General features: G+C 46.1%; 1 protein-coding gene and 1 long non-coding RNA gene across 2 annotated transcripts; both read right to left on the reverse strand.

Annotated features, from left to right (window-relative positions):
* Positions 1–676: 676 nt before the first annotated feature.
* On the reverse strand, positions 677–3382 carry LOC112075383 (uncharacterized). The gene is made up of 3 exons (XR_002894972.2): positions 2526–3382; positions 2178–2255; positions 677–695 (listed from the first exon to the last, which is right to left on the reverse strand). It is a non-coding gene; the product is annotated as an uncharacterized lncRNA (long non-coding RNA).
* An 8113-nt stretch (positions 3383–11495) lies between these two features.
* On the reverse strand, positions 11496–18879 carry LOC112075384 (PAX3- and PAX7-binding protein 1-like). The gene is made up of 6 exons (XM_070440892.1): positions 18847–18879; positions 15574–15650; positions 15362–15428; positions 13150–13295; positions 12656–12810; positions 11496–12524 (listed from the first exon to the last, which is right to left on the reverse strand). Exons 1-4 carry the CDS (start codon positions 18877–18879, stop codon positions 13161–13163), a joined length of 312 nt encoding a protein of 103 aa, XP_070296993.1. The 3' UTR covers positions 11496–12524; positions 12656–12810; positions 13150–13160.
* Between the last annotated feature and the right edge of the window lie 866 nt (positions 18880–19745).

Consider the following 19745-nt stretch of genomic DNA (forward strand, 5'->3'; position numbering starts at 1 on the left):
TAGAGGTACATCCTTTACCAGTCACTCTTCATGGACAGACAGCTGAGTACAGGGGAGACTGGTCTCTCCGACCCGAATAATAGAGGTACATCCTTAGACCAGTCACTCTTCATGGACAGACAGCTGGTACAGAACTGGCTCTCCGACCCGAATAATAGAGGTACATCCTTAGACCAGTCACTCTTCATGGACAGACAGCTGGGTACAGGGGAGACTGGTCTCTTCTGATGAACCCTGTTAGATAAACCCAGACCAGAACATTCAGACCCACAGGGCTGTAGAATACGGAGTCTGTGATTCAATATCTAGACTATCAATAGAGGAACTAGTTCAGTGGAAAAGTCTCAGGAGGATCAATTAACTCATTCATGTTCTTACCTGTCTCTTAAGTTGTAAGTTGGATACATAGACATGGCACAACAGAGACGTTCATTTAATGACTATATAATTATGGATGAAATCTCAAGTTATTAAAGAATAGAATTAAAAACATTAACAATGTATCTTGTTGGTTGCGGCAAAGCATTTTTGAAAAGTATCAGCTGTACAGAAGCACACTCTTGTCTTTTTTTTTTTTTGTTCACTCACCTTTCAGCTCCTTTTACGGTGTCGGGATTCTCAAAGATACGCCTGGTTGCGTCAGCGCCCTCCTCATTCACCTCTGAGAGACTCATTTTAGAGGTAGTGCTGTTTTACTGTGGGACAAGTAAAAGTACAAATTCCAGAACAGAAAGAACACTTATTTAAAGTCCGCTATCTGAACGTCACTTCTGGCACGATGCTGTTTTCTTTGTGTTGTAAGTGTAAGGTCATAGGTCATAGGGTACATACTTGATTAACCTTATCCACAAAATGACATCCTGGCCCTCTCTCTTCGAGTACAACCTGATAACCAAACCAGTCAGGAAGTTCCATTAAGGAAATTGTCACTTGATATCTCTCAAGCCATATCGGAGAAAGTTGAAGGTGACAGGAATGTGACTGGAATGTGGGGTGGGCTAGGTACAACACCTAAACCGTTACAAATTCCTCCGATTATTTAAAAAATCAATATTTAAGAATTATTATTATTCACACAAAGTGAATTTACATCAGTTATTTAAAAATCTATTTAAATACATATCAAATTTGCCTCACTGCCTGTAAATATAATTCGATTTCTATGCATACACTGTTAACACGTGTAAATACTCTGTACTGTACCAACTGTTTACAGCCATCCTGACGTTCACCTAAAAGCTGACAGTCTATATTTGAGTGGATATAAGAAAGGATAGAGGGGGACATGAAGAATAGACTAGTGAACACTTATACACACAGAACGCTTGGGAGCTGTAGAATAGTGGACTGGACCATATCTGTGTGAGATTTACTGAAATGGCACAGCGCAGTGTCAAATTCATCATAATAATCATTTTGTGAATAAACAAGGCTTTCACCCATTCCTTTACAAAAATTCTTTCAAACAGAGGGTTTCCATGACCTTATATTAAGGATTATGTGTCTCATACTGTTGAAATGTATTATGAAGTTATGAGTAATTGTTCAATTAAAATGTAAAATGTTGAGGCACTAGTCCCATGAATTTCACTGTAGCGTCGGCCCGCTCTGTCGACAAGGTCATAACACTGACCTGCCCCACACGCTTTGTTTGGTACAACTTGTGTCCATACTTATATGACAAACACACGCACATTTATTGAACATGTTATTGTATTTTACCTTTTTATAGATCTGTGGGGGGGCTGATGTCAATTCCTACAAAGAAATATATATTTTTGGATTCTCCCGGAACAGCTTATTAAAACGGTATCTTCCAATTCCCTCGACCTCACGCGGAACTCCGTGTACAGCTGTTGACCTTACAATACCTTCTCTGAGGCAATACATATTTTCCAGGAACTGTTACGACACGGTCATGTAATACTGTATATATCCACGATCATCGCTATGAGCCACGTTACAAGTACCACCAAGTGGGCTACATCCATTGACGCGATGCGTAGCCTGTTACGCCGGAGGTCTGGTATCGCTTATTGTTCACTACAATAGTATAATGAACAGCAACCAGTTATACTTTTAGTTTGTGTTTAATTTAAGAGGTTTAAAACAGCCTCTAGCCTGCCCATTCATTTTTTTTTGTTAGCTCAAGAGGTTTTAAAGTTTAAAAGTGTTACCTTCAGTACATTTGTCCCAACAGTTGTTCCAACGGATATCACAGTAGTTGAGCGGTAAGTACATCGTTGGGTTCAGACCTGTGTAGTGAAGCATACATACACACCCTCATTGAATGGGATTGGCAACGATTTACATCACATGACAGGTGATCTTCTAAGGCAATAAGTCGACCTTATCCATGAAAATATTTGACTGATGAGCGCAAGTTGGTTCTGCTGTAAATGAAACTGAAAAGGTTCATTGTCAACCGTTGGTAAACCTGAGTGTATATTTCAATAACCAGGTTATTATTGAAAAATATATAATACAAATATTTATATTTGTTGAATTATTATTGAATAACTTACCTGACTAAACACAAGGTAGATTGCTGAAAAAGGACAAGGTTGAATCTGTTTACTAGTGACTTGCATGATAAAGAGAACAGAGCATACTTCCTGAGGGTGGGCTAACGAGTCCAACCAGTGGTGTGGTGCCTTAGTCATGTGATGTCATGACTGTAACGGGGGTCAATGGGCACATGACTGGTGTAGTAGTGACTTGCTTCATATCACCATATGACGTAAGAGCCAAAAACTGTCAATCATTAGCATGTTCTGTCACAGACAGACATTCTGAACATTCCAGCACAGAGATCCTGTTAAATGATTCATAATATGTCATTCTGAACACTCCAGCACAGAGATCCTGTTAAATTATTTATAATATGTCATTCTGAACACTCCAGTATATTTAATAAACCCTGCAGTGTTACTATCATAGAATTGGTTACTATTATGACTGAGGCATCGGGACAAACTCTATGGAGTCAACATCCTGAAAAGCTAGGTTTATTTACAGCAACAGCTACTGTACATGACTACAGCACTTATGACAGACAGGATATAGAATTAACCTTTACAGAGGGGCCCCACACACACACACACACACACACACACACACACGGAAATAGCACAAGATAAACAAACAGAGGACTAGGGAGCAACTTTAATAAAGTAGGAAATATTCTGTTTATACTCAAGATTAGGATGTGCACCAAGACAGGCCCTGGTTGGTGGAGCATGAAGACAGGCCCTGGTTGGTGGAGCACCAAGACAGGCCCTGGTTGGTGGAGCATGAAGACAGGCCCTGGTTGGTGGAGCATGGGGACAGGCCCTGGTTGGTGGAGCATGGGGACAGGCCCTGGTTTGGTGGAGCATGAAGACAGGCCTGGTTGGTGCAGCATGAAGAAAGGCCCTGGTTGGTGTAGCATGGGGACAGGCCCTGGTTGGTGGAGCATAGGGACAGGCCCTGGTTGGTGTAGCATGAAGACAGGCCTGGTTGGTGTAGCATGGGGACAGGCCTGGTTGGTGAGGCATGAGAGCAGGCCATGGTTGGTGCAGCATGAAGACAGGCCCTGGTTGGTGTAGCATGGGGACCAGGCCTGGTTGGTGGAGCATGGGGACAGGCCTGGTTGGTGGAGCATGGTGGGACAGGCCTGGTTGGTGGAGCATGGGGACAGGCCTGGTTGGTGGAGCATGGGGACAGGGCCTGGTTGGTGGAGCATGGGGACAGGCCCTGGTTGGTGGAGCATGGGGAAGGCCTGGTTGGTGAGCATGGACAGGCCTGGTTGGTGGAGCATGAGGACAGGCCTGGTTGGTGAGCATGAAGACAGGCCCTGGTTGGTGGAGCATGGGGACAGGCCCCTGGTTGGTGGAGCATGAAGAAGGCCATGGTTGGTGGAGCATGAAGACAGGCCCTGGTTGGTGGAGCATGGGGAAAGGCCCTGGTTGGTGGAGCATGGGGACAGGCCCTGGTTTGGTGCAGCATGAAGACAGGCCCTGGTTGGTGGGCATGGGGAAGGCCTGGTTGGTGGAGCATGGGGACAGGCCCTGGTTGGTGGAGATGGGGACAGGCCCTGGTTGGTGGAGCATGGGGACAGGCCTGGTTGGTGGAGCATGGGACAGGCCTGGTTGGTGGAGCATGAAGACAGGCCCTGGTTGGTGGAGCATGAAGACAGGCCTGGTTGGTGGGCATGGGGACAGGCCTGGTTGGTGGAGCATGAAGACAGGCATGGTTGGTGGAGCATGGACAGGCCCTGGTTGGTGGAGCATGGGACAGGCCCTGGTTGGTGGAGCATGGGGAAGGCCTGGTTGGTGAGCATGAAGACAGGCCCTGGTTGGTGGAGCATGGGGACGGGCCTGGTTGGTGGAGCATGGGGACAGGCCCTGGTTGGTGGAGCATGGGGACAGGCCCTGGTTGGTGGAGCATGGGGACAGGCCCTGGTTGGTGGAGCATGGGACAGGCCTGGTTGGTGGAGCATGGGGACAGGCTGGTTGGTGAGCATGGACAGGCCTGGTTGGTGGAGCATGGGCAGCCTGGTTGGTGGAGCATGGGAGTGACAGGGACAGCCTGGTTGGTGCAGCATGAAGACAGGCCTGGTTGGTGGAGATGGGGAAATGTTACCTCTTCCACTCTGAATTAGGGTCACATTTATTAACATTTATTTAACAATACCTTGAAAAATTTACAAGTGTATGTGGACACCTGTCGTCAACATGTAATTCCAAAATCATGGCATTAATATGGAGTTGGTTCCCTTTGCTGCTATAACAGCCTCCACTCTTCTGGGAAGGCTTTCCACTAGATGTTGGAACATTGCTACTCTAAACAGCCTCCACTCTTCTGGAAGGCTTTCCACTAGATGTTGGAACATTGCTGCTATAACAGCCTCCACTCTCTCTGGGAAGGCTTCCACTAGATGTTGGAAATTGCTGCTATAACAGCTCCACTCTTCTGGGAAGGCTTTCACTAGATGTTGGAACATTGCTGCTATAACAGCCTCCACTCTTTGGGAAGGCTTTCCACTAGATGTTGGAACATTGCTGCTATACAGCCCTCACTCTTCTGGAAGGCTTTCACTAGATGTTGGAACATTGCTGCTATAACAGCCTCACTCTTCTGGGAAGGTTTTACTAGATGTTGGACATTGCTGCTATTAACAGCTCCACTCTTCTGGGAAGGCTTTCCATAGATGTTGGAACATTGCTGCTATAAGCCTCCACTCTTCTGGGAAGGCTTTCCACTAGATGTTGGAACATTGCTGCTATAAACAGCTCCCACTCTTCTGGGAAGGCTCTTCCACTAGATGTTGGAACATTGCTCTATAACAGCCTCCACTCTTCTGGAGGCTTTCCACTAGATGTTGGACATTGCTGCTATAACAGCCTCCCTCTTCTGGAAGGCTTTCCACTAGATGTTGGAACATTGCTGCTATAACAGCCTCCACTCTTCTGGGAAGGCTTTCCACTAGATGTTGGAAATTGCTGCTATAACAGCCTCCATCTTTCTGGGAAGGCTTTCACTAGATGTTGGAACATTGCTGCTATAACAGCCTCCACTCTTCTGGGAAGGCTTTCACTAGATGTTGGAACATTGCTGCTATAACAGCCTCCACTCTTCTGGAAGGCTTTCCACTAGATGTTGGAACATTGCTGCTATAACAGCCTCCACTCTTCTGGGAAGGCTTTCCACTAGATGTTGGAACATTTGCTACTATAAAGCCTCCACTCTTCTGGGAAGGCTTTCCACTAGATGTTGGAACATTGCTGCTATAACAGCCTCCACTCTTCTGGGAAGGCTTTCCACTAATGTTGGAACATTGCTGCTATAACAGCCTCACTCTTCTGGAACGGCTTCCACTAGATGTTGGAACATTGCTGCTATACAGCCTCCACTCTTCTGGGAAGGCTTTCCCTAGATGTTGGAAATTCTGCTATAACAGCCTCCACTCTTCTGGGAAGGCTTTCCACTAGATGTTGGAACATTGCTGCTATAACAGCCTCCACTCTTCTGGGAAGGCTTTCCACTAGATGATGGAACAGCATTAGTGAGGTCGGATTATTACAGTTGGAGAATGTGAAAATTGAAAATGTCCCTTGCTGCTATAGATAAAACCCTCATCTCAGAACTCTGGTCCGAGTGATTGAAACTCGTCCAACATGTAATTCCAAAATCATGGGCATTAATATGGAGTTGGTTCCCCCCTTTGCTGCTATAACAGCCTCCACTCTTCTGGGAAGGCTTTCCACTAGATGTTGGAACATTGCTGTGGGGACTTACTTCCATTCAGCCACAAGAGCATTAGTGAGGTCGGGCACTGATGTTGGGCGATTAGGCCTGGCTCGCAGTCGGCATTCAAATTCATCCCAAAGGTGTTCGATGGGGTTGAGGTCAGGGCTCTGTGCAGGCCAGTAGAGGTTCTTCCACACCAATCTCAACAAACCATTTCTGTATAGACCTCACTTTGTGCACGGGAGCATTGTCATGCTGAAACAGGAAAGAGCATTCCCCAAACCGTTGCCACAAAGTTGGAAGCACAGAATCATCTAGAATGTCATTGTATGTTGTAGCGTAAAGATTTCCCTTCACTGGAACTAAGGGGCCTAGCCCGAACCATGAAAAACATCCCCAGACCATTATTTCTCGTCCACCAAACTTTACAGTTGGCACTATGCATTGGGGAGGGTATTTGCATGTATTATGGATCCCCATTAGCTACTCTTCCTGGGGTCCGGCAAAATTAAGGCAGTTATACAAATTAAAAAAAAAACATTACAATACATTCACAACAGATGTCACGAAATATTAAGAGTGTGCCCTCAGGCCTCTACTCTACTACCACATATCTATAACACAAAATACATGTGTACATGTGTGTGTAGCGTGTATGTTATTGTGTGTTTGTATGCATGTGTCTTTGTGTTGATTCACATTCTCCGCTGCCTTGTTCTGAGCCAATTGTAATTTTCAGAGGTCCATCTTGATGACACCTGACCAGTAGTCCAGCTGCGACAAAACTAGGACCTGTAGGACCTGCCTTGTTGATAGTGCTGTTAAGAAGGTAGAAACTAGGGCCTGTAGGACCTGCCTTGTTGATAGTGCTGTTAAGAAGGTAGAAAACTAGGACCTGTAGGACCTGCCTTGTTTGATTAAGTGTGTTAAGAAAGGTAGAAAACTAGGGCCTGTAGGACCTGCCTTGTTGATAGTGTTGTTAAGAAGGTAGAAACTAGGGCCTGTAGGACCTGCCTTGTTGATAGTGCTGTTAAGAAGGTAGAAACTAGGGCCTGTAGGGCCTGCCTTGTTGATAGTGTTGTTAAGAAGGTAAAACTAAGGCCTGTAGGACCTGCCTTGTTGATAGTGCTGTTAAGAAGGTAGAAACTAGGGCCTGTAGGACCTGCCTTGTTGATAGTGCTGTTAAGAAGGCAGAGCATCACTTTATTATAGACAGATATCTCCCCATCTTAGCTACTACTGCATCAATATGGTTTGACCATGACAGTTTACAATCCAGGGTTAGTCCAAGCAGTTTAGTCACCTCAACTTGCTCAATTTCCACATGATTTATTACAAAATGTAGTTGAGGTTTTGTGTTTAGTGAATGATTTACCCCAAATACAACACTTAGTTTTTGAAATATTTAACTTATTCCCTGCCATCCATTCTGAAACTAACCGTAGCTCTTTGTTAAGTGTTGCAGTCATTTCAGTCGCTGTGGTAGTTGATGTGTATAGTGTTGAGTCATCCGCATACATAGACACACAGGCTTTACTCAAAGCCAGTGGAATGTTGTTAGTAAAGATTGAAAAAGTAAGGGGCCTAGACAGTTGCCCTGGGGAATTCCTGATTCTACCTGGATTATGTTGGCGAGGCTTCCATTAAAGAACACCCTCTGTGTTCTGTTAGACAGGTAACTCTTTATCCACATTATAGCAGGGGGTGTAAAGCCATAACACATACGTTTTTCCAGCAGCATATGATGATCGATAGTGTCAAAAGCCACACTGACGTCTAACAAAACAGCCACCACAATCTTTTTATCATCAATTTCTCTCAGCCAATCATCAGTCATTTGTGTAAGTGCTGTGCTTGTTGAATGTCCTTCCCTATAAGTCTGTTGTCATTTTGTTTACTGTAAAATAGTATCTGGTCAAACACCATTTTTCCAAAACTTTGCTAATGGTTGGTAACAGGCTGATTGGTCGGCTATTTGAGCCAGTAAAGGGCTTTACTATTCTTGGGTAGCGGAATGACTTTTGCTTCCCTCCAGGCCTGAGGGCACACGCTCTCTAGTAGGCTTAAATTGAAGATGTGGCAAATAGGAGTGGCAATATCATCCGCTATTATCCTCAATAATTTTCCTTCCAAGTTGTCAGAACCCGGTGGCTTGTCATTATTGATAGACAACAATAATTTGACCTCTTCCACACTCACTTTACGGAATTCAAAATTACAATGCTTGTCACTCATAATTTGATCAGATATACTTGGATGTGTAGTGGCAGGTAGGGTTCTCCTGGCATCCGCCAAACCCAGATTAGTCTGTCGGACTGCCAGATGGTGAAGCGGGATTCATCACTCCAGAGAACGCATTTCCACTGCTCCAATCCAATGGCAGCGAGCTTTACACCACTTCAGCCGATGCTTGACATTGTGATCGGTCGTGGAAACCCATTTCATGAAGCTCGGTAGTTGCAACCGAGGACAGATGAATTTACCCCTTTTCCTCCCCAATTTTGTGATATCCAAATTGGTAGTTATAGTCTTGTCCAATCGCTGCAACTCCTGTACAGACTCGGGAGAGGCCTCCGAAACACGACCCTGCCAAGCCGCGCTGCTTCTTGACACACTGCTAGGCTTAACCCAAAAGCCAGTCGCACCAATGTGTCGGAGGAAACACTGTACAACTGGCGGTGGTGTCAGCGTGCATGCGCCCGGCCCGCCACAGGAGGCGCTAGAGCGCGATGGGACAAGGACATCCCTGCCTGATAAACCCTCCCCTAACCCGTTTGACACTGAGCCAATTGTGCGTCGCCTCATGGGTCTCCCGGTCGCGGCCGGCTGCGACACAGCCCGGGATCGAACCCGGATCTGTAGTGACGTCTCAAGCACTGCAGTGCCTTAGAACGCTGCGCCACTTGAGATTATTTTTTTACACGCTTCAACACTCGGCGGCCCTGTTCTGTGAGCTTGTGTGGCCTACCACTTCCCGGCTGAGCCGTTGTTGCTCCTAGACGTTTCCACTTGTAGTTAACCGGGGCAGCTCTAGCAGGGTAGAAATTTGACAAATTGACTTGTTGGAAATGTGGCATCCCATGACACGGTGAAAGTCACTGAGCTCTTCAGTAAGACCCATTCTACTGCCAATTGTTTTTCTATGGAGATTACATGGCTGTGTGCTCGATTTTATACACCTGTCAGCAACGGGTGTGGCTGAAATAGCCGAATCCACTAATTTGAAAGGGCGTCCACATACTTTTGTATATGCAGCGCCTTCGGAAAGTATTCAGACCCCTTGACTTTTTCCACATTTTGTTACGTTACAGACGTATTCTAAAATAACTACAAACAATACCCCGTAATGATGAAGTGAAAACAGGTTTTTAGAAATGTTTGCATATGTATTAAAAATAAAAAACTGAAAATAACTTATTTACATAAGTATTCAGACCCTTTGCTATGAGACTCGGAATTGAGCTCAGGTACATCCTGTATCCATTGATCATCCTTGAGATGTTTCTACAACTTGATTGGAGTCCACCTGTGGTAAATTCAATTGATTGGACATGATTTGGAAAGGTACACACCTGTCTATATAAGGTCCCACAGTTGTCAGAGCAAAAACCAAGCCATGAGGTCGAAGGAATTGTCCGTAGAGCTCCGAGACAGGATTGTGTCGAGGCACAGATCTGGGGAAGGGTACCAAAACATTTCTGCAGCATTGAAGGTCCCCAAGAACACAGTGAAGAAGTTTGGAACCACCAAGACTCTTCCTAGAGCTGGCCATCTGGCCAAACTGAGCAATCAGGGGAGAAGGGCCTTGGTCAGGGCGATGACCAAGGACCAGATGGTCACTCTGACAGAGCTCCAGAGTTCCTCTGTGAAGATGGGAGAACCTGCCAGAAGGACAACCATCTCTGCAGCACTGCAGGCCTTTATCGTAGAGTGGTCAAATGGAAGCCACTCCTCAGTAAAAGGCTCATGACAGCCCGCTTGGAAAGGCACCTAAAGACTCTCAGACCATGAGAAACAAGATTCTCTGGTCCAATGAAACCAAGATTCAACTCTTTGGCCTGAATGCCAAGCATCACGCGCGGAGGAAACCTGGCACCGTCCCTACGGTGAAGCATGGTGGTGGCAGCATTATGCTGTGGGTATGTTTTTCAGCAGCAGGGACTGGGAGACTAGTCAGGATCAAGGCAAAGATGAACGGAGCAAAGTACAGAAATCCTTGATGAAAACCTACTCCAGAGCACTCAGGACCTCAGACTGGGGTGAAGGTTCACCTTCCAACAGGACAACGACCCTAAGCACACAGCTAAGACAACGCAGGAGAGGCTTCGGGAGAAGTCTCTGAATATCCTTGAGTGGCCCAGCCAGAGCCCGGACTTGAACCCGATCGGACATCTCTGGAGAGACCTGAAAATAGCTGTGCAGCATCACTCCCCATCCAACCTGACAGAGCTTGAGAGGATCTGCAGAGAAGAATGGGAGAAACTCCCCAAATACAGGTGTGCCAAGCTTGTAGCGTCATACCCAAGAAGACTAGAGGCTGTAATTGCTGCCAAAAGTGCTTTAACAAAGTACTGAGTAAAGAGTCTGAATACTTATGTAAATGTGATATCTGTTCTTTCCAAGTGGCCACACACCTCTCCAAAGTGTTCAGTTCCTAAGTCATTTCAATGCCCTTTGACACAAAAAAAGAGCCTTCGACTATGAGGTACTTTTCTAAGTTCTCCTAGCTGTGCCGTTGAGGGACTAGAGCAAGCATACCTCTAGTTGTATAGTTCGGAACAGAGCTTGGTGTTTATTATCAGATGTATTGAGGCACTAGGCTAACCACTAGGCTACCCTGCCGCCCATCCTCTCTAACCACTAGGCTACCCTGCCGCCCATCCTCTCTAACCACTAGGCTACCCTGCCGCCCCTCCGCTCTAACCACTAGGCTACCTGCCGCCGCTCCACTCTAACCACTAGGCTACATGCTCTTTCTCAGAGCGGATCTAATTGGTCAAAAGGCCAATAACGGTTTAATAAAAGATCAGAATTGTGCTGCCTGTGTAAATGAAGCCTGCGAACTAGACAGACACGGAACAGTAGGACATCTCAAATGCACCAATGAAAACCCAGAAGGCTGTATGTAAATCAAGCTGCTCTAGGATCAGTTTTCCCTTATAGATCGTAGTGAATAAAACACCCAATATCTGGAGGGGACTTGTCCCTCGCTCAGCATTCGTCCTCTCAGACACGTCTGGTACACACAGCTACAGAAACACATCTTATTCCACAGCTACTTTTTATTCAATTCAAATCAAAACATTAACACAAAAATCTGCTAAATTAAAATATAAAGCCCCCGTCCCCCCCCCTCTACATCCTCATCCAATCAGAGGGTCGTGATGGAGAACGGTTTGTGTGCGAGACACTACGTCAACGGAATGAAGTAGAGTCTAGATACTGATCTATGATCAGTTACATTCAACCCTTTTAAATTAGGGCGACAACCAATAAGCTGATCTAGGATCAGCTAAGCAGAGAAGTCATGGCACAGGGTGAAACACAAGAGAGAGAGAGAGCAGGTGAGAGGACATCTGACAGTTTAAATAAAAAAAGACAAGTTTCCGTTGGACATTCGTCTACATCGGACAATAAAGTCTTCTTCTTGGTGCGGATTTCTCCGATCGTCATGAGGAGGACGGGAGAGAGAGAGGGGAGGGGGGGATCATGCTATGAGACAAAACACCATGTTAGGTTTCAGCCCAGGTGGCGAGGGAAGATGGCGGTTCATGTTTAAATCAGTTCTGCCGTAGAAAGTAGCAATAGTCCCAGTCTGAGGACTGTGGAGAGAAACTACATCTCCCAGAATTCCTCCGTAGAGCAGTTCCAGATGAGGAAGTGTGTGATGATCTGTAGTCCTCCTGATCCAACAGACCTGCTCTTAGTCTCCTAGTCCTCCCGACACATTTTCACACATGTACAATATTCACAATATATACACACACTCCTCCAGCTCTCACACACACACACTCCTCCAGCTCACACACACACACACTCCTCCAGCTCTCACACACACACACTCCTCCAGCTCTCACACACACACACTAACGTCCATTATGATAAACCTTGCAGTTTGACCCAACAACACAGGGTTCAGATGACCTCACACACACACACACACACAGCGGTGACGTCACTTGGAGTCCAGTAGAGGTGCGATGTCCTTGATGCCGTGTTCCGTTGCCACGGTGATGAGGTGATCCAGAGCGTTGAGACGAGCTAACAGCTTCACCACCTCCTTGATTTGCTCCCTAGAGAACGAGAGAGACGTTTATAACTAGTCTATTAAACATCTAGAAACTCCCTGCAGTGGTGCAGGGAGACAGCATCCATAATGTGTCTATAACCTCTTTAAAAGCCTTTATAACAGGTAATAACGTACTTGGCGTTCCTCTTGTCGACGTCGGACCCCCCCAGAGAACCTCTCAGCAGAGCGGAGGCCAGGTGGGTGAGGTAACGGCAGAAGGGCTCCAGCTGAGGCAGTGTCTGCTGACCTTTCAACCCTACAAACCACTGGGCTGGGAAACACTCCACCACCTAGACACACAGACACACACACAGACAGACAGCCACACAGCCCAACGGACACAGACAGAGACACACAGCCCAACAGACAGACACACACACACAGACAGACAGGCCAACAGAAACACAGACAGCCACACAGCCCAACAGACACACAGCCCAACAGACAGACACACACACACACACACACACACACACAGACACAGCCCAACAGAAACACAGACAGCCCAACAGAAACATGTTGAACTAAAGTCAATCTTAAAACATGACATGGTAGAGGTAGGATTCCTCAGAACGGTGTGTGTGTGTGTGTGTGTTGTGTTGTGTGTGTGTGTGTGGTGTTGTGCGTACCCTCTGACTCTTCAGTACGCTGCTGCCCCAGCCTCAGCGTTCTGTAGGGCTGACAGGATGTATCTGTTCAGGGTGGAGTCCAGAGCCAACTCTCTCACCGTGGAAGCAGACAATACACCACTCACTGGAGGATTGTTACCTAGCAACTAGAGGGAGAGAAAGAGTCCATATCTGTTACCTGCAACTAGAGGGAGAGTCAATATCTGTTACCTAGGCAACTAGAGGGGAGAGTCAATATCTGTTACCTAGCAACTAGAGGGGAGAGTCAATATCTGTTACCTAGCAACTAGAGGGGAGAGTCAATATCTTTTACCTAGCAACTAGAGGGGAGAGTCAATATCTTTTACCTAGCAACTAGAAGGGAGAGTCAATATCTTACCTAGCAACTAGAAGGGAGAGAGTCAATATCTGTTACCTCGCAACTAGGAGGAGTCAATATCTGTTACCTAGCAACTAGAGGGGGAGGGAGGGAGAAAGAGTCCATATCTATAATACAGTATGTATAAAAACCAAGATAAGCTGATATTTCTGTGAATTACAGCCTGACCAACTGGAAGACAACAAAACACACTTCCCTCTAACATCATCCTATATATTTCTTTCTTCATGTCGTCACGCAATATATATATATATGTATTTTATGTTTTGAGGCTATATTTGTAATTTTATTAGGATCCCCATTAGCGGTTGCAAAAGCAGACGAATTTAAAAAAGTAGACCATCTCTTTATTACGGTCAGACCATCTTTACAACCATTGAATCTATATGTTTTGACCATGACAGTTTACAAAAGTAACGACAAGTAATTTAGTCTCCTCAGCTTGTTCAACAGCCACACTATTCATTACCAGATTCAGCTGAGGTCCAGAAATGAGGGAATGATTTGGACCAAATACAACGCTCTTAGTTTTAGAGACACACAAAAGGAGACGAGACTCAACAACTGTCAGAAGGGCGAAGAAACCTTTTTGCCCTGAACCCAGACAGCTGTCAGTATAGGGTCTGTAATAAAGCCCTTTTGTGGGGGAAAAAACTAATTCTGATTGGCGGGGCCCGGCTCCCAACGGCTCCCCAGGGGCGGGGCCCGACTCCCCAGGGGCGGGGCCCGACTCCCCAGGGGCGGGGCCCGACTCCCCAGGGGCGGGGCCTATGCCCTCCCAAAGCCCACCCATGGCTGTGTGTCTGCCCAGTCATGTGAAATCCATAGATTAGGGCCTAATTTATTTCAGTTGACTGATTTCCTTCTATGAACTGTAACTCAGTAAAATCTTTTAAATTGTTGCATGTTGTACTTAAATACAGTACCGGTCAAAAGTTTGGACACATCTACTCATTCCAGGGTTTTTCTTTATATTTACTATTTTCTACATTGTAGAATAAAAGTGAAGAAATAACACATATGGAATCATGTAGTAACCATAAAAAGTGTTAAACAAATCAAAATATTTTGTGTCGCGCCTGCAGGGTTGAAATATGCTTCTCTCTCTGTTTACTCTGTTGCTATCCTCAGATAATAGCATCGTTTGCTTTCGCCGAAAAGCCTTTTTGAATTCTGACATGTTAGCTGGATTCACAACAAGTGTAGCTTTAAGTTGGTGTCTTTCATGTGTGATTTAATAAAAGTTAGATTTTTATAGTAATTTATTTGAATTTGGCGCTCTGCATTCTTACTGGCTTTTGGCCAAGTGGGACGTTATAGCGTCCCACATATCCCAGAGAAGTTAATACATTTGAGCCAATCAGTTGTGTTGTGACAAGGTATGGGGTGGTATACAGAAGGCAGCAGGCCCCAGCGAAACAGATATAGGCAGGGAGACGCTTTCATTAGAGGAATTAGGAGGATAATGTATTTTACGGTTTGACCAAATCATAGTTTTAACCTCCTAGAAAATAGGACGTTTTTTTTAAGTGAGGTGACCATGTAGAAAGTACAGCTCGTACCGATGCAACTAATAAAACAAAAAAATCTAACTCAAAGGGTCGCAATGTGCGACTAGTTAACTTCTTGACGCTAGGGGCCAGAATTGTATATTTCACTTGTGATTCCATGATTATAAATATTTTTTGTAATATTTATGCATTTGGCGCCCTGCAATTCTAGCGGTCGTTCAGGAAAATGATCCCGGTAACGGGATCCGTAGCGTCAAGAAGTTATTAAACGATGTCCCATTAGAGCCCTTCGCTGTGGTTCTAGTAACCAGTCAGTCCTTACCTTGACACAGGACCAGAACTGTCTCTGGAAGAAGAGGTATGGACCACCGTTCTTATTCTCCAACACACTGGAAGACAACAAAACACACTTCCCTCTAACCAATCCAATGGCGTCTCAGACATTGAATAAGTGTATTTCTCTTTATCACCGTGTCACATTCTCAGAAACTCTGGATTAGGGGACAAAAGTAGAGAACTGTGTTTGTGACTCACTTCTTGGGGTAAAGAGGTAAGAACACGTCATCATCTAGAGTCCTTCTGGTCCTCAATACGATGGTCTTCAGAAACTCCTGGAGGAGGGGGGAGGAGAGGGGGAGAGGTGAGGGAGGGAAGGAGGAGAGGTGAGGGGAGAGGTGAGGAAGAGGAAGGGAAAGAGTGGAAGGAGGAAGAGGAGAAGGAAAGAAGGTGAGGAGGAAGGGAAAGAGGTGAGGAGAAGGGAAAATTGAGGGAGAAGAAAGAGGGAGAGTGAGGAGGAATAGAGGTGAGGAGGGAAAGAGGGAGAGAGTGAGATGGGAGTGAGAGAGGCAGGGGGAGGGGTGAGGAGAGAGAGTGAGATGAGAGAGACAGGGAGGAGAAGAGGAGAAGAGAGAGACAGGGGAGGGGTGAGGGAGAGAGAGGTGAGATGAGAGAGACAGGGAGGTGTGAGAGAGATGGGTGGGGGGAGAGAGGTGAGAAAGAGAGACAGGGGAGGTGAGGAGAGAGAAAGGTGAATGAGATGAGACAGGGGAGGGGTGAGAGAGATGGGGTGGGGGGAGAGAGGTGAGAAGAGAGAGACAGGGAGGGTGAGAGAGGGTGAGGGGAGACCAGACACGTTAGAATCTAGCTTGGAATATACTTATTCATTTACCATACTAGAACCTATTGATGACTTACATGTATAATAAATGTATTTGTGGTCAAGGGAGGTGATGAGAACCAGGCCGACGGAAGTTACTGAGTGAGAAAGTTAACATTCTGTCAGAACGTGTCACGGTTTAAAATCTCATGGATCCTATGGAGAGGCGTCAAGGCAACAGTCTGGGGTTCAGTCCCGATAAGGACGGACAACCGTGAGTAGGAGGGAATACGGGACGAGTCAGCGTCAGTGACAAGAACGGGTCTGTATTACACCACCTAAGTCCTGCCTAGCAACAGACGGCTGTCTAGATGTGTAATGAGTTTGACTGCGCCTAACAGGAGAGGTATAAAGTATGTCCTTGGTAAACAGTCTTTTTTGACCCAGTGGTGAATAAACTTAGTTTTGAGCTTCTACTAGTCGTCCGTGAGTTTTACTCTGTCAGAAACCGAACAAACATTAACAACATCAAATGTACAAAGAAACTGTTCCACTTCAACACTAGCAGCCAGGGACTTACAGAAAACTGTCCACCTTCAACATAGCACCGAGGACTACAAGAAAACTGTTCACTTCAACACTAGCGCCGAGACTACAGAGAAAAAACTGTTCCACTTCAAACACTAGGCAGCCGAGACTACAGAGAAAACTGTTCCACTTTCAACACTAGGCAGCCGACTGACTACAGAGAAAACTGTTCCCTTCAACACTAGGCAGCCGAGGCGACAGAGAAAAACTGTTCCACTTCAACACTAGCAGCCGGACTACAGAGAAACTGTTCCACTCAACACTAGCAGCGAGGACTCAGAGAAACTGTTCCACTTCAACACTAGGCAGCCGAGGGACTCAGAGAAAACTGATCCACTTCAACACTAGCAGCCGAGGGACTACAGAGAACTGTTCCACTTCAACAACTAGCAGCCCGGGACTACAGCAGAAAACGTCCAGCGTGTCAAACACTCAGGCAGCCCGAGGGACTAAGAGAAACTGTTCCACTTCAACACTAGCAGGCCGAGGACTTACAGAAAACGGTTCCACTTCAACACTAGGCAGCCGAGGACACAGAGAAACGGTTCCCACTTCAACACTAGGCACCGGAGGGACTACAGAGAAACGGCTTCCACTTCAACACTAGCAGCCGAGACTACAGAGAAAACGTTCCACTCACCACTAGCACGAGGACTACAGAGAAACTGTCCACCACACTAGGCAGCGAGGGACTACAGAGAAACTGTTCCACTTCAACACTAGGCAGCCGAGGGCTACAGAGAAACTGTCCACTTCAAACACTAGCAGCCGAGACTACAGATAACCTTGCCACTCAACACTATGCAGCCGAGACTACAGAGAAACTGTTCCACTTCAACTACTAGGCAGCCAGGACTACAGAGAAACTGTCCACTCAACACTAGCACGAGGGACTACAGAGAAACGTCTCCACTTCAAACATAGGCAGACCGAGGCACTACAGAGAAAACTGTTCCACGTTCAAACACTAGCGGCCGAGCGACTACAGAGAAACTGTTCCACTTCAACACTGGGCAGACCGAAGGTACTACAGAGAACGGTTCACTTCAACACTAGCCAGCCACGGGGACTACAAAAACTGTTCCACTTCAACACTAGGCAGCACCGAGACTACAGAGAAACTGTTCCACTTCAACACTAGGCAAAGCGAGTGACTACAGACGAAACGTTCCACTTTCAACCCGACTAGGCAACGAGGACTACAGAGAAACTGTTCCACTTCAACACTAGGCAGCCGAGGGACTACAGAAAACTGTCCACTTCAACACTAGGCAGCGGGAAGGGGACTACAGAGAAGAAACTGTTCCACTTCAACCACTAAGGCAGCCGAGGGACTTCAGAGAAAACTGTTCCACTTCAACACCTAGGCAGCCGAGGACTTCAAGAAACTGTTCCACTTCAAACCACTAGGCCAGCCGAGGACTACACTTAGAAAACTGTTCCACTTCAACACTAGGCAGCCGAGGACTTCAGAGAAACTGTTCACTTCAACACTAGGCGGCCGAGGACTACAAAGAAACTGTTCCACTTCAACACTAGGCAGCCGAGACTACAAGAAACTGTCCACTTAAAAACAGCTAGGCAGCGAGAACTACAGAGAAACTTTCCACTTCAACACTAGCAGCCGAGACTACAGAGAAACTGTTCCACTTCAAACACTAGCAGCCGAGGGACTACAGAGAAACTTTCCACTGTCAACCACTAGGCAGCCAGGACTTCAGAGAAACTGTTCCACTTCAAACATCTAGCCAGGCCGAGGGACTTCAGAGAAACTGTTCCACTTCAACCACTAGGCAGCGCAGGACTACAGAGAAAACTGTTACCACTTCAACACTAGGCAGCCGTAGGGACTTCAGAAAACTGTTCCACTCCAAACACTCAGCAGCCGAGACTAACAAAGAAAACTGTTCCACTTCAAACACTAGCAGCCGAGGACTACAGAGAAACTGTTCCACTTCAACACTAGGCAGCCGAGGACTAAAACAGAAAACTGTTCCACTCAACACTAGCACCGAGGACTACAGAAAACTGTTTTCCACTTCAACACTACGGCAGACGTCTGCCAGGGACTAACAGAAAGCAGGTGTGTGGTGTCTGTGTGGTGTGTGTGTGTGTGTACTAACCTGTGTGTTCCTGTTGTCTCCATTCAGAAACATGAGGGTGTGTGTGTGTGTGTTGTGGGTGTGTGTGTGTACTTACCATGTGTTTCCTGTTGTCTCCATATCAGAAACAGTAGGGTTGTGTGTGTGTGGTGTGGTTCGTTGTGTGTGTGTGTGTGTGCTCCACTGTGTGTGTGTGTGTTGATGTGTTGTGTGTACTAACCTGTGTGTTCCTGTTGTTCCACTTCACAACAGTAGGTGTGTGTGTGTGTTGTGTGTGTGTTACTACCTCGTGGTTCCTGTTGTCTCCATTCAAACGAAGGTTAGGTTGTGTGTGGTTGTGGTGTGTTGTGGTGTACTAACCTGTGTGTTCCTGTTGTCTCCATTCAGAACAGTAGTGTGCCTGTGTGTATACCTGGTTCCTGTTGTCTCCAGTCATAACTAGTAGGGTGTTGTGTGTGTGTGTGTGTGGTGTTACTAAACCTGTGTGTTCCTTTGTCTCCATTCGAGAACAGTAGGGTTGTTGTGTGTGTGTGTACTAACCGTGTTTCCTGTTGCTACCATTTCAGAACAGTAGTTGTGTTGCAAATTGTGTGTTGGTGTACTAACCTGTGTTTTCCTGTTTTCTCCATTTTCAGAACATTAGGGGGTGGTGATCTTGTCTGCTAAATGAACTAGTGGAGTCCACAGCCATATGGCACAGACAGATCAGTGTGTTTGCCTTACAATAAAGACAAGCTGAGCGTATGCTATTCTTGCTTCTGAAATATGACTTGAATCTAACCCTATACCCGTTGTTTCATGCTCTCAATTACAGTATAGAGATACTATAACTGTTATCCTTTAATAGTATTCTCTTGGATCTACAAGAGAGATATTATCTCGAACTTTGTGTACTGATCTCTACTTGTATACTCTCTCTC

Source organism: Salvelinus sp. IW2-2015, unplaced genomic scaffold, assembly GCF_002910315.2.
Source record: "Salvelinus sp. IW2-2015 unplaced genomic scaffold, ASM291031v2 Un_scaffold3124, whole genome shotgun sequence".
Classification (NCBI taxonomy): Eukaryota; Metazoa; Chordata; class Actinopteri; order Salmoniformes; family Salmonidae; genus Salvelinus; species Salvelinus sp. IW2-2015.

Excerpts from the sequence above, each read along its gene's own strand:
- LOC112075384 (XM_070440892.1), bottom strand. The coding sequence starts at position 18,879 with ATGTTTCTGAATGGAGACAACAGGAACACACAG. Across the intron at positions 15,651-18,846 it reads GAGACAACAGGAACACACAG|GAGTTTCTGAAGACCATCGT; the intron begins GTTAGTACACAC and ends CCCCTCCTCCAG. Across the intron at positions 15,429-15,573 it reads TTACCTCTTTACCCCAAGAA|TGTGTTGGAGAATAAGAACG; the intron begins GTGAGTCACAAA and ends GTTGTCTTCCAG.